This window comes from Hippocampus comes, unplaced genomic scaffold, assembly GCF_001891065.2.
Source record: "Hippocampus comes isolate QL1 unplaced genomic scaffold, H_comes_QL1_v1.1 scaffold36, whole genome shotgun sequence".
NCBI classification, from domain to species: Eukaryota; Metazoa; Chordata; class Actinopteri; order Syngnathiformes; family Syngnathidae; genus Hippocampus; species Hippocampus comes.
In genome coordinates, this window is record NW_017805695.1 from 1,728,505 (window position 1) to 1,750,948 (window position 22,444).

The window sequence follows — 22,444 nt, forward strand, 5'->3', positions numbered from 1 at the left end:
CGCAAAACTCCATGTGGCTAGCAAGATGACAATTCGCAAGAAAAAAATCCTTGCATAAAAAGAGTCAAAAAGCCACACAAAACATACCAACACCGTTGCCACCAATGTAAGTTGAGGGGTTCGTTGTTTTTCAGTGGATGGCTCTTCTTTACGAATGACAAAAGGAGAGATGGAATCCTTTAATTCAGTTTATTAAAAGGAGAAAGAAAAAAAAAACATCTGCACCTCCGAACGGATGAACGAGAACGCACCCCCCTTTCAGCACGAAAGCACTTCCTGCTTCTCTTTAGCCAATCAGACCCAAGCAACATAAGAATGTTTCAACAATTATTAAACATAATATAATTTAGATAACTATAACATAAAAGAATATGATGCTCAAATATACAATGAAAATAATTAATAATTTAACATAAACTTACACTTGCAACACGCAGACGTGCCCAGTTTCGCTTCATTCGTAACATGTAGTTATCCTCGTCGACCCAAGTTATTTTATGAGTGTGCAGAAATGTCAGTGATGGAATGCAATAGTGGAATACAACGTTATTTGTCAGACACTGTTGTTCTTGAACTGCGACCAAGTGTGCTAAATTCTCTTACACGTGAGGACAAAGAGCGGACTCTTAAGTAGACATTAAATCGAATAGATGTTCAAATTTAATGTTTGGAAATAATTGACATTGGTTGTACTGCTCTATAAATTACCCCAGATGGCGCACAAGGAGAGGCAGCCACAGGAGCGCAAGCAGAGACTTTGCAACATGAACACACCGGTTCGTCCTCGCTCTCTTTGCACCTGCAGCCGCCCCTCCGGTGCTCTTCTTCTCTGTGCGACGGAGGTGGGCACCGAGAGGCGGCTGGTGGACGCATGGCGGTCTTGAGCACCTGGACAGAGCCCTGCACCTACGGCCAAGCCATTCCAGGTGCCAGGCAGAGACAGAGCTATGGTGATACTCCGTTATCATATGTCGTATCAGAAGAGTGCGGTGTGGTTAACGGAGCCGCAGCAACCTAAATGACAGCTATTTCGATTAAAAAAAAAAGGACGGGCTAGTGAACCCGATCACTGTAGGGTAAGAATAGTGTAGCCTCTGGAATTCTTAGGACAATACTTTTTTGGCCTTTATTGAAGTTGTAAAGGATGGAGAAAGGCGCAGCGCACAAACCGCAGCCGTCCAAAAGGGCAGACAGTCACGCGGACGACATCGCCAAGGTAGCCGACGAGGAGCTGCTCCTGTGGAGCAAAGACGAGCTGGTGAGACGGTTGCGGAGGACCGAGGCAGAGAAGAGAGGCGTCATCGTGGAGCACGGGAACCTGATGCGGGAAGTGAACAGAAGGCTCCAGCAACACCTTAATGAGATCCGGAGTTTGAAGGTGAGATCGGTTGCGGGTGAGTGAGCTGCAAACAAGGGTTTGAAAGGGCCCAAGTACATACATTTTTAAGTAAACTGGTGACAGTGTATTGTAGAGATTTACTTTGTTGGAATATGGTATTTGTCAGGGAAAAAAAAAGAAATAACCCCATGGATGGTCTGACTTAATGGACTACTTTTAATTAAAATCAATCCTTATATAGTGCTCATTTTCCATGTACACACAGTATATTTACCTGGACTAAAACCATCCTCATAATACAGTAATTGTTTTATATGAAATTATGAAGTCCAGATCTTTTCAGACATGTATTATTAGCGCAGCCCCCCATGAGATGCACAGGATGTGAGCTAACACATGACATTAACATCGAACAAAGACAACCTTTTTGGACAGATTTAACACACACACACACACACACACACACACACACACACACACACACACACACACACACACACACACACACACACACACACACACACACACACATCGGTTACACACACACACACACACACACACACACACACACACACACACACACACACACACACACACACATCGGTAAGTACTGTAAACCCAGTACTGAGCAAATTACGGTACTTGGAAAATTTTGCAAACTACAATAAAAAGACTCGCTAAATTACCTCAAAGCTATACGTTGGGTTGACTATCTTTGACTAATGCAATGACAGCATTTTATTATTATTAATGTCAGGCAAAAGTGACTGCATTTGCGTGCAATCAATAACCTTTTTCAAACCAGAATACTGGCACTGTTCATGTTTTTAAAGGCCATGTTAATCCGAATACGCTCTTATTTGGATTTTAAAGGCCCACATAAGACCCCTGGGTTACCCATTTTCTAATGCAAATATTGGATCATGGAAACTCAATTGGGTTACTTCCAACGGGGCATTGGTTTGTGTTCTGCGCATCCTCTTGCTGTCAGGAATATCAGACTTTGTAGTACAGGAAGTACTTGGAATCGCATCAACCTCGCCATAGTCATAATTTCTGTACATCAGTTTCTCTCCGGCAGTTTCACATTCTTTTCAGTCTCTATGGCAAAAAATTATATTGTGTATATTGACACATATAAGTGGCAGCTGCTGGTCTTCAATTCTTTTCCATAAATTTGTTTGTGTTCATATGAAAATTCTATCCTCCATTTCTTATCCTCCTCCATGATGTGCAGCTTAGTTTAGTTCAGTTTATTTGGGCATGGTACACCAGACATTTACCTACAATATTGGGTGCATGGTAATGAGAGCCCAAAAGGATTAGGCTGAAGCAGGAGCTTATAGACGCCTACCCCACCACATATTATGCAGTACACGGGTGTGCAGTTTTTCCATTGAGAAACGCATATTAACATGAAAACCAAAAATGCACATGCAGTAGAAAAAAAGAAAATATTTTATCATCCCTGCAGTACAGCTGTCATGTCAGCTGCGCACTCGTACTTGCCATAACACAAGTTGCTAAGATCCCTGGATATATACACATACATAGACGACCAAACATCCACACTCACATTCATACCTAAGGACAATTTAGAGTGTTCCATTAATCTGCCACACATGATTTTGGAATGTGGGAGGAAACTGGAGTACCCAGAGAAAATCCACGCAGGCACAGGGAGAACATGCAAACTCCACACAGGCAGGCCGGAGCCAGAATTGAACCCTGCTCCTCTGCACTGTGAGGCCGGCGCGCTAACCAGTCGACCACTGGGCCGCCCAAAACGAAATAAACTTCTCATGAAATACAAACTATCCCCCCAAATATTTATCCTAACTTCTTCATGTCATCCCTCACCAGTTCTGATATGTGCGTGACCTTGCCTTTTTTTTGTATCTGTTTCTCAAAACCAGGATGTGAACCAGAAATTGCAGGAAGATAACCAGGAGCTTCGGGACTTGTGCTGCTTCCTGGATGATGACCGTCAGAAAGGGAAACGGGTGACACGAGAGTGGCAGCGCCTTGGTCGCTACAGCAGTGGTCTGATGAGGAAGGAGGTGGCTATCTACCTGCAGAAGCTGAAGGAGTTGGAACAGCGGCAGAGTGATGTTATGCGAGATAATTTGGAGCTGAAGGAGGTGTGCCTCATGCTGGAGGAGGAGAGAGCTGCTGCTACTGCTTTAGGGAGTAGTGCCTGGAGGCAAGAGGGGAACGGCTGTAGGACTTCCATTGACAGTCAGAGCAATCTGTCACAGCTCGGGGGAGGGCTACCTGCACCCGGCCTGTTGCGTGATGTTGGTGATGGAAGCAGCACTTCCAGTACGGGAAGCACAGAGAGCCCTGATCTTGCTCAGCAAAAACTCTCACCTTTGGGTTCCAGTGCGAGCCCTAGATCAAGATGTTCTCTCCTGGAACCACCTGACAGACTGGGAGATCTGTGCGATTCCACAGGCAGGAGGCATAGCTCCACTCCAGAATACCACACCTTCCCCCAGCCATGCCGCCCACGAGGTGGCTCCCTCACCAACCTGGACCCTCAAGACTTTGGAGGACACAGTCCGGAAAAACAAAACAAATCTCCCAAAAGGCAAACATGCAATTTCCACCGCAAGGCTTGCAGCTCTGACCTACTTGTCCAGAAGCAGTTATTAATTTTAGGGCAAGTATCACCAGGGTGTGGGAAGAGCATGGCCAAGTCCAATCCAGAGTTGAGTCAAAGACACTGTACAGATAACATTATGGGGGCAAGCTGTGGGAGCCCCGAGGCAAAGAAAACAGTACTCGGAACACCTGAGCATCTAAGGAAAGGGAGAGTGATAATGGGGAGTCCAGAGTCTATACGACCCCTCCATCACTTTAAAGTCAGTCCTGGGCTGGAATACAGTATGGGAGGGAATAGTGGAGGCTCCCCGAACCGGGATGCGGTTCACAGGAGGGCTGCTGGAGAGGAGATGTCGCCCCAACACCAGAGTCTGTACAACGGTAGGCACAGGGTAATATTAATTATGTCTTTAAAATCATATTGTCTTCTTCAACCATGTATCATTTGAAAAATAAATCGATATTCAGCTGCTTATTGCCATGTCCAGGTCTGTGCACAGTGGAAAATCGATTTAACAGACCAGGAACCAATGGACTCTAGATTTAATGGACAGAAAATAGTGTTCCGTCCACTGAAATCAACCCTTTGTGCAGTAGATGTCAGAATCTTGTCATTCCAGAATTGGTGCAGTACAGTATTTACTGGTGCTGTGGCACAATCAACAGCCACTCACTGGTACACGTATTTCCAGGTTGCACCGCTGCTGTCACCAATATACAGTAGAACTGAGCAGGCTAACAGACATGCCTACGCAGTGGCCATATTTAGAGAGGCCCCAATCCCAGAAAAGGCAACGGAAAACATCCACATTAACTTATCATTACCATAAGCATGCAGCTCAAAAGGAGCGTGTCGTATCTACCAATTGATATACAGTATATGGTTATTGTTTAACGGAGCGAGATTGTGTACACATCGCTTGAACATGCTATTTTTGGTACAGTATCCAAGTGTTTTTTTTTTTGTTTTGTTTTTTTACCTCCAGTCATAGTGGAGGTGAAAAAAGCTAACATCGCATCTCATGAATGCGACCAGCTGCCATTATCCACCCGCCACGTACCGGCAATGTCAGGTTGGATACATTTCATATCTTTCCAAACAGTTCCAAGCTCTTTTTCTATTTATTAACAATAATTTGGACAGTACTGTGTTTTTAGGCCGTGAAAAACATACTTCAATTTAATGGACAATGAACCCAAAACAAGTTTCCACTGTGTAACCAAAATTAGGCTTTATCATTGTCATGGGTGTCCCTAAATAATTTTGGGTCAAGTGATAAAATTTTATTTTGGGTTCCACCATACACAGACAAACTGCCCCACGGCAGATTGATTTTTTTTTTCTTAAGCCCCTGTCAGTTATGGCCCCTTAAAATTGTCATTCCTTTTCTCGACCTTACAGCTCCTCTGATCACAATGAATGAATGAAATCTCCAGTATACATTGTAATTGTGATCGATTGAAATATCTCCATCCAACCCGCAATGCACGGACGTCATGACACAAATAGACTTCATTTCCGCTTCTTACTTTCTACTGTCAATAAAACACATAACGCATAACTGACTTACTCACCGGACTGATGATACCCATCTCTGGTAAAGCTGTGAAACACACGTAAATAAGGAAATTCATACAGTGTCTCCCGATGAAGTCACCGAGGGGGCAGCATCGAGAGATTATAAAGAGATGAACCTGGAATTGGGCCTTACGGACACCTCAACCGAGTTCATAGCTTGTAGAAAACTTACATCAAAAACTGAAAATACTCTTATGGTCAGGTAGGAATAAACCCAATTATAAACAAAGGTCATTGTTGATCAATTGTGTTGGTTGGTGTGTAGCGTTGTGGCGATTAATGAGATGTTTGGCTTGTTGTTTCTGTCTGTGTGGATGAATGCTGATTAATATTGGGGAAAAATAGGTTATTGGTGAGGATAAGTGGTTCTGAAAATGGATGGATGACTGCACACAGAAAGAAGTCAGAGAAAACAATTGCCTGTGATAATTAAGAGTCGACAATTTGATTGAGCGAAGGTTTCATGTTGAGATAACACTTGCATTGCAAGTACACTTTTGCATTTCATCTCTTTAAGGTGAAATTGGCATTTTTACCCAATTAATACACTTGCCAGGTTTCTTAATGACATGCCTTTGTCAACATGCTCCAAGGATCAAGAACTCCAGGACACTTTTCCCACTTTTTTTGGGGAGGTTTCTTATTTACAGGGAGTTTTTCCTTGCCTCTGTTGCCCTTAAGTGACTTGCTTATGTGATGTTCACTTGATCTCTGAAGAAATGAACGCGGTTGCTCTTGGCCTGCTCAATGTGTAAAGTTTATTTGGTAAAATAAATTCACAGGGTTGACAGACTGTCGCATGGACCAGAGTCCACTTCAAGGTTTTTTTCATTTACTTTTCTGTCAGACTGTTCTGGTTGTCAGATCACAGCTCCTTCTCTCTTTTTGAAGATGACTTTGAGTCCAGCATCCAGCTTCACACAGCTTGTGATCCACTTCGGTCTGGCAGCCACACTTCTTAATTGATTCCATCTCTCTTTTTCTTGTACCTCTCCATGAAATGTTACCTTAATTTAATTATAGTTTCCTATGAGACTTTGACTTTCTCAAAAGTCATGTTGTCCGGGGATTTATGGACATAGATTTCTTCCCCCCACCGTTTCAGGCTGTTCCTTGTGGTTGTTCTACAATCACTTTCTGCCATCTTGAGCCATTTAATGAAACAGGGTATGTATTTTGTTTGAATATCTTTTAACTGTACTTCATTACTGTACTTGATTTCAGTTTTAAAATTCCAGAAATCCAATAAGAGGATTCGTAGTGCTTCCATCAAACCTACCATTATCAGTTTCACGGACGATTTAGGAAATGAGAAAGACCTCTTTTTTTTTGTCATTCATCCACTTAAAGGGGCCAGGCTTGTTTCTCTGAAACGACCTTCATTATCTTGATTTCTTTAAGATAATGTGTGTTTGCTTTTACATTCACAAATTAATCACTGCTATTCCCCACAGTATGTAGAGATGTGTAAGTCTGTGTGAGGTTGTGTGGCATGTGTGAGAGCAGTGTGTGCGGCATTAGGCATGTTTTGAAGTTGCCTTTGACTAGGGCAATAAGGGTGTGTCCATAAGTTCATTGTTTCTTTTGCTGACCTGGCATTTCACATCTTTAATTTGTTATATCAATTGGTCACCTCTTACCTTGAACATCAGTAGTACACTTTGGTCACGATGTATTGTATTGAATTGTATTTCAATTGATTTGTGGATACAGATTTTGAATGGTAAATGAGTCAGTGTGATGCAATTCAACCAAAACCAAACCACCAAAGAATATCAAGACATAAAAAAAAACATTTATTAAAAACAGAAAAAAGAATTAGTATACGGTAAGTAAAATTTTTTTTAATTGTGCACAAAATGAACCAGCAGTGATGGCCAATTGGGCGTGTCATAACTAATTGACATGTTGAGTCAGGCGTGTCTTAACCTCCTTGGCAGAGGCTCTGTTGAACCAGTGAGACTGATTCACTGAACCCCTGGGTTTCGATCGAAGCCAGGTTAAGACCCACTGATTTAGAGTGTTCCGTTAACCCGTCATGCATGTTTTTGGAATGTGGGAGGAAACAGGAGTACCCGGAGAAAACCCACAGAGGCATGGGAAGAACATGCAAACGCCTCACAGAAAGGCCGGAGCAACTATTCGCAGCACTGGTTTTTCTGAGAATGTCTTCCATTAACTGAATTGAAAATCAAAGAGAATCAAATCGATTTTGCAAATCTGAGTCGATATTCAGCCCTAAAAGACAATGAGAGCCTGGAACATATGAAACACAGTCATGAATAATGAAACGAAAAGCGTCAATGACAAAAGTTGGACAATGGATTCAACAAATTAATTCTGTATTAATTCTAATATTTAAGCTAAACTAAAGTGCTGGATGAGCAACAGGAAAAGGATGATGCCTAGAACACAAATCACAACCGGGATCTTACCTCCACGAGTTAAGAAATATCAAGTAACAGAAGATAGGAGAGGTAACCATTCCCAAACAACAAGCACACGATAAGACGGATACAAACACGAAAACAGATACACAACAGGTCACTTGCGAGGCAATAAACAAGAAATTGGTGCCAGGCTTTGGATACAATGCTGATTGTAACAAAAAGCTGGCGCATTGAAAGAAACTCTGCCCACCAAAGAATATCAAGGAGTCTCAGGAAAGATAGACCAAACAGCAAAACAAGCAGGTGGAGAAACGGGATCATGACAGCATTTTTCATGAGTGTATATTCAGAAAAGACACATGCAGAGTCAAGGCCAGATAGAAAGATGAGAGGTCTCAAATTTTGCAGTAGCAGGCAGGCTTAGTTAAAGCCCAGTGCAGTCAGCAGCAGCAGCAGCAGCCAGCAGCAGCAGCAGCAGCAGCAGAAGTCATCTTGCAAATAGTTTCAGCATCACCTCCATAATAAGTCTTGCTATCTGTGTTTGTAAATCAAATAAAGAAGCTAAAAATATTGTTTCAGGAGCTTTGGGAACTCATTCTCTTAACACACACACACACACACACGCGCACACACACACACACACACACACACACACACACACACACACACACACGCACACACACACATACACTCACTTCTGTGCCAATATGGAAAATGGTTCTGAGAGAAGTGCTTCACTTCCTGAACACTACAATATTGCTTGACCTGCACAACTCTTGGGGGTCAGTTGTTTATGTACATAGGCTCCTTAGTATGCAACACGATAATTTTAGCTGCGGGGTACATAAAACAAGCATCCATCCATCTTTTATACTGCTTGATCTCGTTAGGGCCGTGGGTGAGCTGCAGCCAATCTTAACTGAGATTGGGGAAGAAACTCCAGACAACTTGAACTGGTCACCTGTCAATCATAGGATGTGTATAAACCAGGCGTGTCAAACTCATTTTTGTCGCGGGCCACATTGTAGTTACGGTTTGCCTCGGAGGGCCGTTATGAATTTTGGGAAACCATAAAAATGTTTAATCACCTCCCCATATTACACACACAGCGCACAACAAATTGATGAATAATTAGTTTTAAAATAAGAAGTCAAGAATAATGAATGTTATTGTGGAATACATATGGCAATTTGAAATTTTAGTTCAGACTTTAGCAAGCATCATGGAACATGACATGCTTGATTTGCTTTCGCGGGCCACAAAAAATGATGTGGCGGGCCAGATCTGGCCCCCGAGCGTTGACTTTGACACCTGTGATATACACAAACAATCATTCAGCCTCAAATTCACACCAATGGACATTAGAAAGTCTTCACCTAAAACTTTCATGCATGTATTTGGAACCTCGGAGGAATTGGAATAAATTCACCAGAGAAATCCCACGACCGGCCTTAAGATATGAAGATTGAATTTCCTTCTGGAAATGTTCTGTTTTGTTTTCGTCGCTTCTCCTTTGCCCGTCACCTCCTTTGGTTGGAACATGTTTCCCAGCAGTAACCAGACTTGACACCAGCCTTAATTAGGCCAACTATAATCAAAATGCAGCATTTCAATTAGGCCACATGCAACTTGTTTCTTTTTTTGGATTGAAACCGTTTACCGGTACACAAAATCAAGTGCTCATGTGACTTGCAAGTGAGGCCTCTTTTTTTGTTACGAAAGGGACCAATAAGTTGGTGGAGCTTATGAATATTTAGCAGTGGAGTCATACATCATTGGCCAGGGGGGTTGCTGGATAATAAGATGATATCTTACAGTGAGATAAGGATACACAAATAAAGGCAGCCTCGGTAACATCAGCATCCGGTGTTATTACATTGCCCATGAGGTTTCCAAATGTCAGAGTTGGCAGTTTGTGTGGACTTGCTACATTGAGCTTTGTTTGCAATGTTTCTAGTGGGCTTGTGTTTGCAATGTCATTTTGTGCGCGTGCGTCTGTGAGCATTTGTGTGTATAATCAGATGCCCTGTGTTAAGTACCGCCCTGCTAAATAGGCCAACAGCTGCTTCCCTGGTCATTTATCCCGAGTCAGCTTTGATGCCCCCTTTTTGTCCTTCCATTTCAACAAAGGCACACCTTGCAAAATGAATATGTTAATACACCACGACCATTGTCGCCTGACAAAACGCACACGTTTTAAATCTTATTGAAGGGATGTGTGCACAGAAACTCAAGTGCCCAGGTGAATGCTTTAAGTACCTTTATACATAATGTATACCAATGAAAAAAAAGTGTGTGGTTTATGTGTGCGGTATGGTGTATATTGTCCAGCATTCGGTGAAGCCAGTGTTCTGACCTTTGGTGTGAGTGTTTCAAAGCCAGATGAGTGGCGGTGATGTGTGTGTTTGTGTGCGTTTCTGTGTGTTTGTGTGTGTGTGTGTGTGTGTGTGTGTGTGTGTGTGTGTGTGTGTGTGTGTGTGTGTGTGTGTGCACGTGCGTCCACACTTTGATAGAAAATAGATCTTCTCGAATTCAAGATTCTCTGTCTGTCCATGCTCGTTGTCCTCTTTTCCAAAAAATGAAAATGCAGAACGCTCAAAAATAGGCACACAAGCTGTACACTTGCACACTCTTCCTTCATCCATCCACCCTTGTCCATCATTCTCGCTGACATGCACAGTGAGTGAAGTGAACCAGAGGACACAGCTGTGAATCAGCCCACAGGCTTGTCTTCCAGCGTGCGCGTGTGTGGGTGCGTGTGTGTGTGTGTGTGCGTCTGTGTGCAGAGCCCTCTCAGCTGCCTGGGCCACTGGGATGCTCCTATAGAGGTACAAGCAGGTCACTGTGTGAATGAGGGAATATTGACTTTCGGAGGAGGAGAGCAGGGATATTTGAAGCTGCATAGTTTCTGTATGTCATTGCAGAGGATGGATGCATGGATGCTGTTCTTTCTCTCAAACACACGCAAACACACACACACACACACACACACACACACACACACACACACACACACACACACACACACACACACACACACACACATACACACACACACGTAGCAAAGTCCCTGTTTTGTGACAGGAAATGTGCCTGGTATAGCTGGCTTGTGGTGCCCATGAAGCTTGTCACGTGGTCGAGTTCACAACTGCGTCGAGAAGAACAGACAGTCTAAGAATAGCACAATTTTTCATCACATTTTGACACCAGCAATAGAAATACAGGTCGTCCATTTGAAGTCTTACAATTTGTGGCGAGGAGACGTTGGATTTCCAAATACTTACTGCTCTGCATCATTCTGAGAAGTGATTATTTACAGTTTGTTACACTATTGAACATTAGGAGGGGCCCTCTCAGCATGACGGACAACACTATTGCAGACTAAAAAAAAACACACAGAACATTTATATCTTTCTGGAAAGGAATACAGTAATTTAATAATACAATATAGGATCAGATTATTGCATTCTGTTTATAATGAAGCAGTCAGTGTTCTGTTCTCCTACCACAACACTTCATCGATTTGTTGGGAGGTGAAAAACTGTTCACCATTGCTAACTTGCAGCACAGTTGCAATTGTTTGAGATGAAATGCATCTGAGTTAGTTTCCAAATAAGATGTTTACAGCCAGAACAGACTGACACAGAGTGACGCATCTATGGGACTGTCACCAAAGGAAAAGACAGGAAAGGAAGACTTGGAGTGAAAATTGCTGCCAGTGGCTGTCCAACTGTGACAGGAATCAAGGGGAATTGACAGAAAAAGAAAGTGTTTCATATGAACAACTAGAGCGGCACGTTTCACTCTGCGTGTACCACGTCTCTCTGACAAGGCTGGATTTGTAACCATTCTTGGTATCCTAACTCTAATGATTGACATTTAAACAAATATTTCTGCAGTCTGCATTGATTCATGAATAATAATGTCATCAATGCTGTCATTGATAATCTTTTTTTATTTTTTTTTTTAGTTCTGATATCCGCTGGCTGCTGCACCAACTCCTGCAGGAATGTAAAGCTTTGGGACAGGTGAGACTCTCGCATATATTAAGAAAAAAAAAAGAAGGTACAAATGTCTTGTTTTCAAGACAGATGAGTTATATACATTAAACATAGTATTGCATATGTTGAACCTATAGAATGGTGTTTTAAAAAAATAAGAAAAAAGACACATTCAGGTCCATTCTGTGGAGAGCAATATTTACATTCATTTGAGTCACATTCTCCCATCGATCCATCCATTCATCCATTTTCTGAGCCGCTTATCTTCAAAGAGAGTTGCGGGCGTGGTGGAGCCTATCCCAGCGGTCTTCGGGTAGTAGGCGGGGGACAGCCCGAACTGTTTGCCAGGCAAACGCAGGACACACATAGACAAACAATCATTCATGCTCACAATCACACCAGGGGACAATTTAGAACATGGGTTTCCAAACTCTGTCCACAAGGGCAAATGTCCTGCCTGTTTTCCATCTCTCCCTGCCGAAATACACCTGATTCAAATGATCAGCTCCTAATCATTTGAATTAGGTGTGTTGCAGGAGGGAGTGGTGGAAAACAGGCAGGACATCAGCCTTCGAGGACCAAGTTTTGACACCCCTGATTTAGTGTTCCATTCACCTGCCATGCATGTTTTTTGGAATGTGGGAGGAAACTGAAGTACGTGGAGGAAACCCACGCAGGCACGGGGAGAACATGCAAACTCCACACAGGAAGGCCGGGGCCTGGAACTGAACCCTGCACCTCTACATGTGATGTGGACGTGCTCACCAGTCGCCCACCGTGCCGCGTGTTTAGTAAACTTATTTTCAGTAATTAATACATCTTGGATCAGCATTTTTTGGGGGGTGGGGGTGAGACCATCCAAGAAATGTGCCTAGTTGAATCTCAAAAGAAGTTCATCTGTCAAAGCAACTAGTATGCAATTATTAGGGATACACAACAGTTTTTTTTTTCACCGATATTGATGAGCAATAACTTCCTGTTTCTCCACATGAAACCAATATGTTTTATTTTTTTATCACAAATAAAATAAATCTGTGCAGTTTAAAAGAATAAACCGATTTAATCCCACTTCCAACTAATGGAGTGGGGTCGAAGGACGATATAAAAAAGTGGTCAGTGACAGGCTACAGTCTCATGTTTGTTATTTTCTGAACTCTTGTGACTTCAGACTGTGAGCCGATGAGCAATCTCAAAAGCTCTGATGCGTATCAGTGTCTAATAAATAAATAAAATGATTAGAGGAAGATGTATGTTATGTATTTCCATACAGAGTGAGAGGAGGATTTTTTTTTCTGGATGGTTGGCTGCGTGGCGGGGCGGCCGAGGCGATGCCATGGGCACCCGCTCACGGTTTGCCGCGAGCTGGATGGAGGAGCCATTTACCCCAATACTGGCATGAGGCTGACTGCCTTCTGATGGTGTGTCGCAGATGGCAGTTGGTGTGGTAGTGGTGGCGACTGGGACGTCAAGTTGACCTATGCACGGGGTTCTTGCTGACCGGCCGAAGGAGGGAAATGCAGAGCGGCATTTTCATTCCATTGATAAAAGCAATAAGTCCAAGTATTGTTCGCACATGACTGTTTTTCATTGAGCAGTATGCACACGGTTCATTATCAGGGGCTCCTGTCCAGACTCCATTCCTGGCTGATTCCATTCAGCGCAAGTCACCAAAGTCAGGACAGAATATGTACAGTAATTATATTGTGCAAAATGGTTCTTGCAGTGATGCAAAGTTCAACAATATATATTGTACATATCCAGAATTCTAAGTATATTTTAAAGAAATAAATAAGTAGTTGACAGAAAAGAGAGGGAAGAAGCAGCGCACATAAAAGTTGATCATGTGTGTGAACTAGCATGCAGGCGAATGACCATTTATCAAATCCCTCAAAAATTATCAGGTTAATTTTCACTATAGCAGTCGATATAGAAATTATTGTGACTGGCTTATGTGAAGAAATTTTCGAGGAACAAAATAAAAACATCCGTCCATCCATCCATCCAACCACCTATCCATCCATCCATCTTTCCATCTATCATCTCAATTCGTGTTCGTGCTGGAGGCTATCCCAGCTGACTTGGGGCAGTAGGCTGGGCCATTCACACTCAAAATCCCACCTAAAGACAATTTCGAGCAGTGGTGGCCAACCCGCGGCTCACAAGCTGCATGCGGCTCTTTGGCTGGTTCAATGCCGCTCCCGGGATTTCATATGACCAGCGTCATAAACGCCTCGGTGGTGGTGCTGCCATTGAAACAATGGCGCTAAGTACAGCAGAACTTGATGTCAGCCGATCATCAATCCTGTTACTTGATTGACATACAGGGCAACCAGTCAGATGACAACTGAATTTTGACCTTGATGTCACCGCTCATGCGCAATGGCGCTAAGCACTAAACCAGTCAGCAAATTACCTCTGATTTTAAGGCAGGGAACCCAACTATGTTGATTACGATCGACCAGGAACCAGCAGACTGGTCCCAAGTCGACTGCGAGGGGGGTGGGAGGAGTAAATTGGGGGGAGGGGGAACATTTGTGTGTCTGTGTGTTTCGGTTTCGTTCATGTGAGGGGCCGTTCCAGCTGTTGCTTATCGTGGCGTGCGTGCGTGCGTGCATATGCGTGTGAGTGCATGATTGGCGCCTGCGTGCATGTGTGCATGACTGTGTATATGCTTCCACATGCACGATCGGGTCGATCACGGGAGGTTGGTCGCTTCAAAAGTCAAAAAGGTTTGCCCTATCTGGCAAGCTGACCCAAGTAGTAAGTAACTGCTGCAGCTCGCGTGCAGACAGTGTCTGCTTCGAGTGGCAACAACGGAATACAAGCCAAATTTAAAGACCATTGTTCAAGAGAAGAAATGCCAGAAGTCCCTGCACTAAGGCGCTTAGCAACATGCATAGTAAGAGAAAAACGTTCTTATATTTCTGTTTGTGGACTTGGTTGAACTGAGAGTTTGTGTGTGTTAGACAGTGCACACAATATTCATTGTTGAAAATGACTCACCTGTGGTCTTAGTACCGGAGGAGTCAGTTTCTGTCATTATGATGTTGGTGTGTGATATTTACAATAAATGTTCCTGAGCAGAGGTCTGTGTGTGTGTGTGTGTGTGTGTGTGTGTGTGTGTGTGTGTGTGCGTGTGTGTGTGTGTGTGTGTGTGCGCACATGTGTGCGCGCGCCACTACGAGAGGTCACCCTGGTGTGACTCTGGTTTTAATGCATTGACCGCCGGTGAGTGATGGTCGGGGGTTAATATTTTATGATGAAGCATCTCCTAATGGATAAATAAATCAGCCGTCATCTTTACCACGGGAGAAAGGATCCTGGCATTTTGCTGACCCCACACATGAAAACCTCACAACCTACACATTACATGCATGCATATGCAGTAATTGCCCTGTTTCCCTCCTTCTCTTCCAGCTTTGGTGGCTCCTGACCGCACATGCCTCTTGATCAGATGCTGCTTGACAACACACACTCCAGAGAGAAAGAGGGGGAGAGAGAGGTTATTAGCACATTTATGGATGGAAGGACACGTGGACACAAGTGAAGGGGTAAATGGTCACGAAGTTCTTAATCAATCAATGGAGGTTGAAGCAACTGCTGCCCTACTGGCTGCTGCTGTGTATTTCTGTTAACCACTACAAATGACTGAAATCATTTTATTTATTTGGTTTGTGTATATTTTGAGACACCAACTTCTGAATTGCCAAAGTTAAGAACCTGCAAACAATGAAAATGCTCATAATAGAACAGTTCTACATCTGTGTAAAAATAGAGAGTGAGTACTTTCTCGGGGAACACAGTGTCACACAGTAGGACATTCAAGTAATGATAAAATTGTTGTTCTGTTGTTACGGCTGGCATTAAAGCACAAGGAGTTACACAATCATGATTATGTCATTGTTATGGTACGTACACACCAAATCCGTTGCGAGCCTGACTGGCCGTTGCGAGGCAAAGCGCGAATAGACTAAATGAGTGGATTTTTGGTGCGCGTGCACGCTCCCAGCCACTCCAAACACGTCATCCCCCACGCCCCCTCACGCATCCGCACCCCACCGCACAAACTGTATTGACTTTAATTGAACTGCACTCGCAACGGATTTGGTGTGCACATAGCATTAGGCAAATGGTTCACGTTGTAGCTCACTTGTACTCTGCTGGCCGAGACTCAATTCTACGTCAATGCCCCTTTCGCGAATTTTCATCACTAATTTTAGACTTATTTTGTAGCTTGCGTCGACCACCGCGAATCTGTTCAGTATTGGCTGCACTCGTAGTGCAAATAATAATGATAATAATCGTCATCATAAAGCATCAGGGGTTACGCCAAAGGAAGCTGCGGCTGCGACTCTCATTGAAGTGAATGTGACCATGCGCTCGTGAAAATATTTCCATCAAGTTTCAAGATTTACAATAAATATTGTTTTTAGAGTTGAGAGCACTTTGGCTGGTTCTACGCTAGTGTATTTTAATGCGGCCTTCAATATCGGCCTAAATATCTCCCTAATTTTGCAGGATCGGTCCAATAGAAGCCATTTTTTAATATCGGGGCCGATATTTGCGTACAATCTGAAAATCTATCTTTCCCGGATGCGTTGATGTACAGAACAGATTGGTGTGTTTATTTAAATTCCTCAAAAATAAGGATCCGGATTGACATTGTAAAGAGCCAAGTATCACAACACTAACACTCGTCTCTACAGTGAGCATTTTAAAACAGATAGTTTTGTAAACTTTGACCGGAGAAAACATGGCGTCACGTATAGGTGTTTCGGTTGTGTGAATGTGGCAGTGACGACTGTCTGCCTAATGGGCCTCATCCTACCATCCCGCTGTCATCATGTGTCATGATGGATTGTGCCATTGAGCTCTATTTTCGTGCCGAGCATAAGTCTCATGCGAGTTGCAGTTTAAATGTACACCGATGCAGGGTAGACCTTGTTTTGTTTTTCTCATAGTGGATTTAAACAGGGAAATTTGCGTCATTGTGGGCTTGAATATAGCTAACGTCATCTGTCAGCAATCAAAGCAGCGCCTCTTTTATCCTTTAAAAGCAGCGCGTGAGGATCACATGATAGTCCATGACACAGCTGAAGAAACTGACTTGCTCTAGTCCTGCAATCATTCAAGGCACTGCATGCTGTTGCCATATTTATGAACGAAATACATTCGTCACAATGTTAACGTTGTTCCAGCAAGTGTAAAGTTCAGATGAATATCTGCGACCAAAATTTCAGATGTGCTGGACGCATGTCAAAAGAGCTACAACCTCTGTGTGCCATAACGCAGAGATGAACCAAATTCCCAAACAGGCACATTGAAATGCACCATTATGTCCCAACAGCAAGTGTAAGTTTGCTTGTGTGCTTATTATAGTCATAGTCCACATGAACTATTACATTTTGAATTGAGCCGTATGTCTAGAAGCTAGATGAAGTAGCACCCATTTTCCTGGTCATGAAATTATTTATGTTTTGGGTGAAGCACCACAACTTTAAATTTGCTGCCAATTTTAGCCTTTATAGGGGCTTCAAACTTATTTATACTGAGTATATGGATGCAGAAAGACAGTTAAGTATTCTTTGTAATTTGAGGATGAATGTCTAGATTTTAATAAAATATATGCTATCATGTAAAAGCAATACAAAAGAAATTCATCCTTATATTCAACCTCAAAGTGGTATCGCAACAATGTATATCCAAAGCCATTATTTTAGTTAATGACAAAACAGGCATTAATCATCCAAAAGTGTTCAGAAACACCTCTCTATTAAAATACAAATACATACACACAACCAAACATCATGGTGGAAAATGGGAACGGTCATGATGCTTTATTCGTCACATGTCCAATGTACAGTGCTCCCGGCGGAACACCTGAGGACTGAATCCAGATTTTTTTGTTCAAGTAACAGACTGGAAATCAAAATGATGCGATTTAAGTTGTACGAGGAACCAAAACACACCGAAAAAAAATCTACATGTACATGAGAAGAACCGATTCCCCACAAAAAGAGCATCAACATTGATCGGTTAAGACCAGTGAGAGCTGGAATCAAGAATTTTTTTCTGTAAGGTAGCAGAGAAAATCACTTTACTGTCACGCTGCGCTTTGGAATTGTGATGAACAAAATCTGACAATTCAACTACACAACAAGAACTTTGTAACAAAAATTTGTTTCTGGATCCTGTGTGGTTTGTAAAGGGAAGCTCAGGTTCCGCAAGAGCTTTTCTGAAGACTTTTTTTTCCATGCCTGTCAACACATATAAAAATAAGCAAGAAACAAATACATTAGGATTATATGTACATCCTATATAACCACTTATTCTCATGTCTCAGTTTGACTGAAGAATGAAATGAAGAGAAATATGTTATGATAGCAATAGTATTACTAGTCAACAGTAGTCCTGTAAATCTGTAATTTTATACATATATAGTGTACCATAAATTATTTTTGACTCCTCACCATATGATATTGCTGTAATTATGATATCCCAAATTGTATGTAGAAACCAATAAAGTGACTTTACAGAAAACATTGTTTCTGTTTAGTGTATTTGTGTTGCTTTCTTTAGAACGGTGGAGTCAAACATACAGCCCGCGGGCCGGAACCGGCCCCCGAGGAGGTTCAATCAGGCCCGCAGGATAATTAAAAAATGAAAACATGTATAAAAGACACTGTAAGAATATTTTTAATAAGATGCATTTCATGGGTTATCCGCTAGGGGGAACACTGTTTTCTCTTTCGTTTGTAAAGTGTAGGCAGGGATTAAATTTTGATTTTATATGCACATGTGTAAATGGTTTTTAAAAATCCTTTCTTTATAAATCTCGTTTAATGCATGACTATATTTTTCAATACCAATTACTTGTTAAAGTTTTGTGCCTTTGTACAATCAGTGTTCTTGTGCTTCACTATACCCAAACAAAGGAAAGACATGATATTTTGGTTATTTATAGCAGAGTATGGTATAATTTTAATGGTCCGGCCCACAATGTGAAATGAGTTTGACACCCCTGATTTAGAATCCATCATGTCTCCTCCTCTGTGTTCCACTGCGTGGCCCCTCCCTCTGTTCTGTTTTTGGTTGCCTATGCTTTAATTCAGTGTGGGCTGGGTGTCTCCCTAATCATTGCACCTGTCTCACCGACACACCTGCCAGTCTTCACCTCATCAGCCACACTCGCCTCTGCAGCATAAAGGCCAGTCTGAAGAGCCACCTTTGCCAGTTCGCTAGCTACCTTACCTGTCATACACGCTGCTGCCCAGCGGTCGCGCTCAGCCCTTCAGTACACCTTGGTTTGGGTTTTCTGACTGCCTTTGGTTCCTGCCTCCTTGACCCGTCCCTCTATCCTGACAATAAAACAGTACCGGCCTCATTGTGTCTGCCTGTGAGTCCTGTGCTTGTCTTCAGCTTAACTTATCAGTCCTGTGTGTATTTTTCAATAGTTTAAATGCATTCTTTCGAGCATAATCTACGCAGCTCATATAGTGATTTAGAAAGTAAGAAAATAAATTACAATTGCTCTTGTTAATTTAATAGAACAGTTGAAAAAGATCACAGAAAAATAGGGGTAAAATGATCGTGTGCGTAAACAACGTTGTTACAGCAACAAGATGAAAATATTGGATGAGATTCATGTCTGCCTGCAGCTGGTGTGTGGGTGGAATATCTAGCTTTTCTATCCGCAGCATTATGACCAGAGGATATTATGCCCCACATCACTGTTTTACTTTGTATATCAACAGATGCAATCTCCATAACTACCATTAGAAAACTCCAATCGTAAAGGTCAACAGACGCAAACCTCTGCCAAGGTGAGAACGTTGTGATCTGTACTTCAATACAAAGAACTACTAAGGGCGGGTTTGATTACATTGTTACATGTATTAAAGAATACATTTTATTAATTAAGTAACAGTCAGAGAGAGATGTCCTTCCCATGTCTCATTGAGAGTTATGCGTTAAGCAAAAACATAACTTTTAAATTGAACTGACCGGTACATAAGCGAAGGGTCCAATCCAATGACTATATGTGAGAAAAACTCATAATGAGTTTAATGTAATGAGTAATGACAATAAATAACTAAAAATAATTTAGGGCCCGATTTTTTTTTTTTTTTTTTGGTGCTAAGGTCAAGTTTAGTGCAGCAAGCTGTCAAACTTTGCATGGATGCCTAGGCCTAGAAAAAAAGTTTTGAACAGCTTGACACATTTAAAAATGGGTGCTTTCCGCTGCTGTCATTGTGATCACAGCCGACTTGAGGCACGGTCTTTGGCATGGCGGAAGGAGAACCTGATGAGACAAAGCGCGCTGCAAGCAGATTGCTGCGGGTGAATGATGTCAAGGGAGGGAGATCAAAGATTTGTGAAGTGGAAACATGGAGACCACCTTTCACCTCAAACGTTCGTGTCCATGTGTGACATTGATTTGAGATAAGCCTGAACTGTGCCATGGAGAACATCATGTTTTACAGGAGCATTCAGAGGAATGCATCTTCCTTCACCTTCGATATGGGTGAGTACACATTTTGTTGTTTTGACATGTTATTAACGGGCGGGCCAGTGGTCGACTGGTTAGAGTGTCAGCTTCACGGTGCAAAGGTGCGGAGTTGGATTACGGCTCCGGCCTTCCTGTGTGGAGTTTGCATGTTCTCCCCGTGCCTGCGTGGGTTTTCTCCGGGTACTCCGCTTTCCTCCCACATTGCAAAAACATGCGTGGCGGGTTAATGGAACACTCCAAACTGTCTCTAAGTGTGAATGTGAGCGCGGATGCTTGTTCGTCTGTGTGTGCCCTGTGATTGGCTGGCAACCAGTTCAGGGTGTCTCCTGCCTTCTGCCCGAAGACAGCTGGAATAGATGGCTGCATGTCACCGCGACCCTTGCGTGGAGGATAAGCGGACCAGAAAATAGATGGATGGATATACTTAACTAAGATTTTCTGCACACTTACAAAGTTGCTAGGACGATAGTGTGGCAAGTGACTCGCACATCGGCCTCGCTGTCCAAGGTGCTGAGTAAAAATCTCCACTCTAACCTGACTGCCAAGACTTTGCATTAGGGATTTTATCAATTCATCCCAATTAATTTGTCGGAATAATTTTCATTAAATTTTTTTTTTCAAATTACATTGCTATTAATGTGTATTGTCTCGACTAAAGGTCTCATGTCACACTTTTTTGTTATTGTTATACTTTTTGCAGCACGCCACATGATTCTTCCGGGCACCAAAACCCTGCAGTACAATTCCTGGTATTAAAACCGTTTAAAGCGCAGCAACTTTACAACCCTTTCAGGGACAGCAGTTTCTACAGTGGACAGCTTGTTTTGATTATGTTTTCAGGCTACAGGGTGCATGAAAGGGTTAAGCAGGACTCTAAAACAAGGGAGTATTATTCTCTCTCCGCTTTACGCTTTTATATTGGGTTTTTTTTTTGTTTATTTATTTTTTTTAATACGAGCACTTACATCATGTTTTAAGACTAGTGTGCCGGCTGTCGTATAGCATTGAAACTATTTAGTTCACATACACTCATCCTAACAGGGAATCAAACCCGAGGCTATATTAACATATTATGGACCAACAAGTGCAGTGCTTAGCTCAACACAACACACACATTCACCACCCTTCTCCGTGATAACGACACATGTCAATTAGCATGGCAACAACAGACAATAGAATATCTTGTCTCACTCTAGGGCTACCTTTGTCCTGTGGTATTTGTGAGGGTTTATCACCTGACTGTTGCTACACATAACGTGATTAATTAGCCTCAATTTAAGTTCATAAACTACAAAGTGACTTGTAGTACCGCTTTTAGTTAAACAATCACCACTAGCATTATACCTGAACTGCTGTTTTGAAATGTTAATTTTCACTGATGTAATTTTGGCGAATAACCAAAGATAGCAATTCCTCTAAAGTGATGCATAAATTCCTGAGAATTTTTGTTTCTGCGCCGAGATGTCAAGATGAAGATGTATGACCCTGGCGAATACATTACTGTATATCTCAGCAGATCCATTCATCGAACCATCCTTTTTCCACGCTGTTTATCCTGTTTGGGCACAAGGTGAGCAGGAGCCTCAGATGACTCCACTTGAAAGCCAAACTGCACCCTGGACTGGTTACCAGTCAGTCGCAGGTCACATCTAGATACAGAACAAACATTCACACTCGACATTCACATCGTCACAGAAACGGAACTGAAATCACGCTGTCTGCATCAAAGTCAGATGCATGTGTCACAACAAGAGCAATTCCATACACTTTGCAAACATACTGTCTGTATTCATAAATTCTATCATAATCTGATTGAATACAGTAAAAATACTTATTTAATACCTATTTTGAATTAAATGCCTCTAAGGTCAAACAGTTTGTATTCCAGAAAACATTTTCCAGAAAATGTTTGTTGAAAAACATCGATGTCTTGGATGGAAGGTAGCTCAGTTCCACATTGATTACAGTTTAGCCTTAAACTGAAGGATTTCACAAAATGGAGGATAATGTTATAGTTCAAGT

At 42.3% G+C, this 22,444-nt stretch overlaps 1 protein-coding gene and 1 long non-coding RNA gene across 3 annotated transcripts; one reads left to right on the forward strand and one right to left on the reverse strand.

Annotated features, from left to right (window-relative positions):
- Positions 1 to 630: 630 nt before the first annotated feature.
- LOC109523105 (coiled-coil domain-containing protein 85A-like) lies at positions 631 to 16,551 on the forward strand. 2 transcript variants are annotated; one of them, XR_002169701.1, is made up of 4 exons: positions 631 to 1,378; positions 3,256 to 4,335; positions 11,883 to 11,940; positions 15,331 to 15,359. XR_002169701.1 is itself a non-coding variant. In XM_019882014.1 (4 exons), the coding sequence occupies exons 1-4, from the start codon at positions 1,145 to 1,147 to the stop codon at positions 15,344 to 15,346; spliced, it is 1,377 nt and encodes a 458-aa protein (XP_019737573.1). In that variant the 5' UTR covers positions 632 to 1,144; the 3' UTR covers positions 15,347 to 16,551. The 2 variants fall into 2 exon arrangements, 1 of the variants encoding a protein (XP_019737573.1); XM_019882014.1 differs by having other exon boundaries at positions 632 to 1,378; positions 3,256 to 4,324; positions 15,331 to 16,551.
- Positions 16,552 to 19,158: 2,607 nt separating this feature from the next.
- LOC109523063 (uncharacterized) lies at positions 19,159 to 22,194 on the reverse strand. The gene is made up of 2 exons (XR_002169691.1): positions 21,924 to 22,194; positions 19,159 to 19,271 (listed from the first exon to the last, which is right to left on the reverse strand). It is a non-coding gene; the product is annotated as an uncharacterized LOC109523063 (long non-coding RNA).
- Positions 22,195 to 22,444: the final 250 nt, after the last annotated feature.

Coding starts and splice junctions, on each gene's coding strand:
- LOC109523105 (XM_019882014.1), top strand. CDS start 1,145: ATGGAGAAAGGCGCAGCGCACAAACCGCAGCCGTCCAAAAGGGCAGAC. Junction 1,379..3,255: donor ATGAGATCCGGAGTTTGAAG/GTGAGATCGGTT, acceptor TCTCAAAACCAG/GATGTGAACCAGAAATTGCA. Junction 4,325..11,882: donor ACACCAGAGTCTGTACAACG/GTAGGCACAGGG, acceptor TTTTTTTTTTAG/TTCTGATATCCGCTGGCTGC.